The sequence below is a fragment of the Cydia pomonella genome, chromosome 13, assembly GCF_033807575.1.
Source record: "Cydia pomonella isolate Wapato2018A chromosome 13, ilCydPomo1, whole genome shotgun sequence".
NCBI lineage: Eukaryota > Metazoa > Arthropoda > Insecta > Lepidoptera > Tortricidae > Cydia > Cydia pomonella.
Genome location: NC_084715.1, coordinates 4304430 through 4311887, shown reverse-complemented (window position 1 = coordinate 4311887; position 7458 = coordinate 4304430). Strand labels below are relative to the sequence as shown.

At 34.6% G+C, this 7458-nt stretch overlaps 1 protein-coding gene across 1 annotated transcript; it reads left to right on the top strand.

The window, feature by feature from the left end:
* The first annotated feature begins 444 nt into the window (after window positions 1-444).
* On the top strand, window positions 445-5653 carry LOC133524006 (larval cuticle protein LCP-17-like). Its single transcript, XM_061859771.1, has 4 exons — window positions 445-545; window positions 2501-2728; window positions 5041-5145; window positions 5511-5653. Exons 1-4 carry the CDS (start codon window positions 543-545, stop codon window positions 5622-5624), a joined length of 450 nt encoding a protein of 149 aa, XP_061715755.1. The 5' UTR covers window positions 445-542; the 3' UTR covers window positions 5625-5653.
* Window positions 5654-7458: the final 1805 nt, after the last annotated feature.

Below are 7458 nucleotides of genomic sequence, written 5' to 3'. Positions count from 1 at the left end.
TAACTTTGATCGACATCATAACGTGACGAACGCGTTTGCGTTAAGTCTCATTTTGTATAGGATTTTGAGGTTCCAAAACGTCCCGCTTGGCGCGCTCTTTCGAAATCCAATACAAAATGAGACTAAACGCAAACGCGTACGTCACGTTTGGAAATCGAATTTATTTACACTACGGGTACTGATTAAAGAATAAACGAGCTATATGGTATGCCCCGCCTTAAAATTTTCTTTTTAATATACACATACATAAAAAAGTTACTAAATAAATCAGTACGTATACGAACGGACGTCTGTCCGTCTTGACGAAACCTAGGCTCCGCTTTTCCTACTTACACTAAGGAATCCCAAAATCATTAATTTATACGTTTAACAAAAAATCGTTCACCTTGCCACTATACCTACAAATCATATGATGTTCAGCAATTTAAATCGTTGCAAAATAACCTAAATGTCGATACCAGGAAAGGAGATGAGTATATAATCGCAGCTGCGTTTGCCAGTATCACAGTCGCAGTGCAACGCTTAACTTTGACACACTGAAAATGGTGAGTATCATATTATCAAAACACCTGTGATATTTTATTTAATCTAAATATAATATCACACTTACCTGACTATCAGTGAGCCTTAAGTTTCTTATTTGAAATATTTCTTAAAACAATGTACAATACCAATAAATCTTAAATAACCACGTATACAAAACACTATACTATACCTTATAAAACAAAGTCTTCCGCCGCGTCGGACGATGTGTATGTTTGTTCGCGATAAACTCAAAAACTACAGTTTTCACCAATCAATAGAGTGATCCCAGAGGAAGGTTTATGTGTTTAATTTGTATACTTAAAACTTTCAAAGTGGGGCGGCTCTCTAGTAAAGTATATTCCGGGACAAATTACGGAGGCATCTGTGAACTATAAGATATGTAAGAAAGACAACTTATGTCAAACACTATAAATAATTGTATAAGTACTTAATTAAAATACTATTATATAATACAAGCAAAACTAACTTAAATTACTTAATGCAAGTGCAAAATACCACTAAAAATACAAACAATTTAAATTACTTTGTAACAAAATATTTCAAATAGACACAATACTATTTAAATACCCTGGTCACGTTTTCCTTCGTATAATTTCGGTTTGTAGTGCAAAATACCTGTCTATGCAAGCTTGTAAAAAGCTATCATTTCATTGACCCCTTCATAGTTTAACTTGTTCATAATAGTCTATAACAGTTGTTTGTTTTTTGTCGGAATTTTGGCAGTTGTAAAAAATGAAGATTTGTAAAGATGAATGACTTGAATGGGCTTTTTTGTGTCAGGTTTTAGACACTTTAATTAAATTAGGTAACTTAGGTGTATATATACAGATGATTACTATAACTAGCTTATATCTAAAATAAGCCCTTGAGGCATTGTCATTTCTGTTTTCTAATGTTTGCACATTGCACCTCTTGTTAACCATTAGTTCATTATATTTCATACACATAAGTAGTTTGCTATAAACGATAAATTAAAGGAAAGAATCTTAAGCATAAAAACAAAAGTTCCCAAAAAAATATATTTGAATTTTAACCGTTACTGAATGGTCAGGTAAGTACATAGAGATCTCTCGAAGAAAACATCGTAAATTAGCTTAACATAATATCATACCGTCACTATATCTGTCAACTTTCTTCATAATAATATCAGTGACGGATGATCATCTTAACACATTTTTGATATGCCCGATTACCAAAATCACCGAAGATGCCCGTAATAACAATTATTTACATAATAGATATACACCGTGGGCCAATTAAACCCGACAGATTTCAAAGGTGTATTCTTGACCGCATTTAGAGACTAAAATGTCATACAATGTTTTCTGAAATCGGTCTTGTTTTAGAGATAATGACAATTTCTGTAAAAATTTGTTTCTTTTATAGTCTTAGTCAAAAAGACTTGGTTTAGACATACCTACTGACAGATATTAAAGTTTTAAAGTAAACTCGCAATTTTCGTCTGTAAATAAAAAAAAAACTTTACTTATTCGTTGTAATGATTTTTTTTTCACCAAGGTGTAAAAATAAATAACGTGTCGTGTGCAAAAAACGCAAAAGGAAATTTTTTTTCAGCAAAAAAAAAATTTTTTTTGGCGAAATTGGCGAAAACTTATATAACATTTTTTGCTCCTTATGACCTCAGGAATGCGTGGTTAAAATCTGTCGGGTTTAATTGGCCCACGGTGTATACAGAGGTATTACCGTAACTGTACACATCACAAATTCTAAACTAAATTAATAACTAGCTTAAATCTAAAATTGGCCCTTGAGGCATTGTACCAATAATGCTGGCGGCGTTTTCTCGTTGTATCGCAATGCTGCTACGTTATGCGAGGAAACCGCCTGCTCTTCAGTCAACCAGACGCTTTACGATTTCTGCAAAAACTTGTGCTCGCTGAGACCCCATGGACCTAGAGTTATTGTTGTTAATTTTGTGTGATCGTAATTCCAGAGAGCCTTCATCGTCCTCGCCCTGATTGCCGCGGCCTCGGCCGACGTGTCCCACCTCTTCAACAGGCCCGGCCAGCCCCAGCGTATCCAGCCTTCGGGTGGCCCTGATGCCCAAGCCGAGATCGTAGCGCAGTCGAGCGACGTAAGGCCTGATGGCTTCGACTCCAGCTTCCAGACCAGCAACGGTATCTCCGCTCAGGAGTCGGGACAACTGAAGAGCGTTGGACCTGTAAGTAGTTCAAAATATGTAGCAAACTACCCGGTCTGTGTAAAAGCTATGGGAGGTGCAAGCACGTACTTTTCGCCCATAAGATTTGGAGAAAGGCGCCTAGCTTTTCATATATTTCATACTTGAGAAATTGGGATGGGTACCGCCGTGGCAGGGTGATCCAGAGATCCAGAGCATTAGCCTCGTAAGCTGAAGAAGCCGATTCGATTCCAACCTCGTTTACTAGGGGGCTTGGTCACGTTTTCACTTTATAACCAGCAGTTGTGTTAAAAACCGCCAATAGTTCCAACGATCAAGTATTTATTTAAAAAAATGTTTGTAAACTTTATGTTTCTTTGAATTTGGCATATCTAATGACATGTTTTCTTCAATGATTGTAGCGTCATTAGCGTTAAGATGTACACGTTTATCGTCATTAACAATGGGGATATATATTTATTAGCTGCAAATTGCTACTCCTTCCTTACATTGAGTACTTATATCTAATTTCATGCAACATTGCGGAAGAGATTCCTATTATAACTTAATTTGTATTTTTGAACATAACATCCTTAAGTAATCCTAAAACATACATCTTACAAGATTCTAAATTAGAATCATGACTACACTGAAGGTATATAAAGTTGTTTTTGAGAATTAAAGGTAATATGTAAAACTAAATGGCTACACTCGCACTATAAGGGCTTACACAGTCATAATTTTGCCTTATTAATATTCACATAGTTGCATTTATTCTTAGAGTACTAATTTCATATATTATTTCAGGATAAGCCAATTCAAATCTTAAGCAGATAGGATAAAGTTAAGATTCTAAATATAGAAAGGTCAACCACTTAATCTATATTCTATTGAATAGTCATTATGATGAGCGAGTTAGCAAAATACCACAAATTATCAATAAATTAGTCTAAAGGTTATCATTTGATATTTGAAAAGACGATACAAATTAAAATTAATACTCAATTTGAAGGTTATGTGTCGACATCTATTCAAATATGTGTAATCGTTAATGATGTGTCTATCAGTGTTAAAAACGGAACGCCGATATCGATAGAATTGGCAGAGGAAATAAAATCGGGCATTAATATGAATGGAATATGACCGTGACTTGGTTATGGATGTACACGACCGATGAAGACATTTTTTATACCGTAAAATGTGCGTATTTGCTCTCCGCTGGGTAATTGTACTCCACAAAACAGCTTTTAATTATTAAAAAAACTATATCCCAATTCAATTTAAGTGTTACAACATCATAGTGGTAATGCTCTTCTTTAAATCAGCATATATATCAAAATAACCACGGTATAATATGTAACTATAAAATTTTAATAATAAATATATTTTAATAATTTTAATGAAGAATTTTGGAGCAAATTTTTGAGATTTTATGGTACCATGATAAAGTCCGTCTTAACACCGTCTTTGACCAAACAATTCAATACGTTATTTATAAGAATATGGTACATACAATGTTGGTTAGTAAAAGGTGTTAGTTCAGCATATTCTGCCGGCATAAGTACATCGGCGTAGAAATATTTACATAACTATTTACATAACAACTTAAATTAATCATTAATATTAAAATTCTGAATCAGAATAAGATTAGCAAAATTAATTAAACAATTCGTAATAAATATCATTTTAAAAATTCATCTACAGCTTAATGACATTTACCAAGCAACCACTGAAATATTTTTGCAATGTGTGGAAGTGCTATTTTAATGTAATGTTACTAGTTTCGTTTTATGATTAAGTAATTAGCGTTGGGGTGGTATTTTTTTGTGTTTCACTCAGTTTATTTATTAATCAATCAATAAATTAGCAAAGTTTATTTAACCCTCGTGACTTTAAGCCCTCGCTACGCTCAAGATTCCACATTTAGAACCACTCGCTGAGCTTGTAATTCAATTTTGGAATCTTTCGCTTGCTAAGTGATAAATATTAGGACGAGGGGATAAACATAAACAAAAAAGTTTAGACGCGCAGATTTGTCAAATTACATGACATTCCGCGTGCCTTGACTGCACGCGGAATGTCATGTAACTTTTTACTTCTGTGTTTTTCCAATTAAATTCAATTGGAAAAACACAGAAGTAAAAAAAAAAAACTTGAATTTTCGACTTTATTCTTTTTTTCGGAAGTAACTGTAATTTCCTATTTATTTCGAAAGAAACTTGATTAAAACGAGTCGTTTGGAAATTTTTCCGTTTTTTTTCAACGCTAATACAAGGGGGCAACCATTAGAAAAGTAATAGATAAGTATTGATTTAAAAATGTAATTTTTGACTGAAAGTTATTATTATTTACAGCAGGAGGAGGCCATAGCTGTGTCCGGGCAATTCCAGTACACCGCTGACGACGGCACTCCCATCCAGGTTTCCTACACTGCCGACGAAAATGGATACGTCCCTCAGGTAAGATTCTTTACCTGACCTGACCTGCGGTGGCAGCATGGTTCCATTTTTATCACCTGTCACTATGCTCGTCACTTTCGCACTGACTGACTGTCATATCATGCGTCACTTTCGCACTTGTTCGTGTTGTGTTGTTTGTTGTTGTTTCGTTTATTTTATCAGATGGAGCAATATATGTCATTGTATGTGCAAAGTTTCATTACAATCCGACACTTAGTTTTAAAATGAGAATGAAACTTCGTTTGTTTGGAAAGGTGAAATTCGATTGAGCTTGCCGGGGATGCTTAAATTGAAAATTTTTAGTATCGCTTGCTTGCATATGCTTAATAAAAAATTGTTTAGTCTCATGTTGTACTTTTTTCCAGGGTCCTCACCTCCCCACCCCTCCCCCGGTGCCTGAAGCCATCGCCCGCGCCCTTGCTTACATCGCCGCGCACCCCCCTCCCCCAGAACCTCAGCAAGCCCAAAAGAGGTTCTAAATTATGGAAACACCCAAACTTGAATGAAATATACTAATAGTTGATCTTATTAAAAATTATTTTATTTTTCCGATCCTTGAGCCCGATGTTAATTTAATGATTTGTTAAAGTTTTGGTATTTATTTACACATTTTTAGGGTTTCGTAGTCATCTAGAAACCTTTATAGTTTCGCAAAGTCCGTCTGTCTTTCCGAGGTTTTGCTCAGTGATCGTTTAGAAAGCTGCAATCATTCATGGATACATAAATCATGCATTGCGATAGAACGATAAAATAAATACTAAAAAAAGTTTTTTCAGGGTACAGTCAGCATCAAAAGTAGCGGATCAAATAACGCTTCATAAGTATCTACCATTCTGTAACAGCTTGACAAAAAGTGATGTCTTCTAGAACAACTAAGACTAAAAGATATGCTTTTGAACGCGAATTTTAGAAATTAATCTATATTTGGAAAAGTTATACGAAATATCAGATACTTTTGGCGCGTTGTTTCATCCGCTACTTTTGATGCTGACTGTACCTCCCATAATTTTTTTTTTTTTTGCTTTGACCCAATAGTGTGGGATATCGTTGGATGGGTCTTTCAAAGCGATTACGGGTCACCAATCACCATAAACTATTTTCTGATAAACTCCATATTTTCGAAAATAATCGCCCAGAAAGAAAAAAAATGTGTACTTCTAACTATTGAACCGTGGGTCCAAAAAATATGAAAAAAAAAATGGTGAATCAAAAGCTTAATAAATACTTTTAATGGAAATTATAGCGAACATGATCGGTCCAGTCGTTTTTGGTTTATTACAAAAAGTCTTATGTGCTTAGTAAAAAAACGTACAATAAAGCGCTGCAAAGATACCATAGAGAATTTGAAATAGAGGCGGATTGTCAAAGTAAACTTTGTAGCCACAGACTGTGGTCCACAGTAAATTTACTGCAACCTTTCGACTGTCATTTGACTGTGATCCTTATTATTTCACTAATATGTGTTAAATTTGTTAAATATTAAAAAGTGGCGCCATCTACTAGAGCTTAGTCCAAAGGTATGGAGTCATCTTTCGAGCGCCATACATTTTTTGTTTAATGTTTAAAAAGCTGTTCTAAGAGTTCTAATAAAAACTGACGATAAAGTCTTCCCAAGTTAAAACTAATATTTTCTTCAAGCAATTTAAGTATTCATCACATTTTCACCTTGTTATTCAAAGATAGGTTACAATACGATTACCTATATTTTTGACACATGATTTTAACCCTTTCTAATGTCTCCCTTATTATAAATAATATAAAGTCCTTTATATTACGCTGCCGAAAATAATAAAGTTAAACTGTATGTTTTTAATATTAAGGTTCCAAATCAAATGACATTAATATTTTCAGTCGAAAAGTAGATAAAATGGTGTGTATTTGGTGTAAAGTGGTTAGTGCACGCGAGACTGCAATCATGGGGCAAAGAAAACACCGTGAACTGCCACTTTTATTTGTTTTGACGTGTGATTGATATGCAATTTAAAAAAATATTAATGACATTGTAGAGTGGCTACATAACAATGCACACACTAAAAGGGTCACTTGATCCAGGGTTAGCCTCCAACTCGGGGTTAACCGGTTAAACTCGGCGATAGCAGCATAATTTAACCATGTGTTAACGGTTAACTCCAAGTTAGTGGCTAACTTGGCTAACCCAGGATTGGTGCAAGTGAGCCTTAGGGCTCACACTCTGCACACATATTATCTAATGCGTATGGAGTAAAGAATGAAAGTAATACAAAAAGCATTAAAATTACTCTTTTTTTAATACCGCGTCGGTGGCAAACAAGCATAGGGCCCGGCTGATGGTAA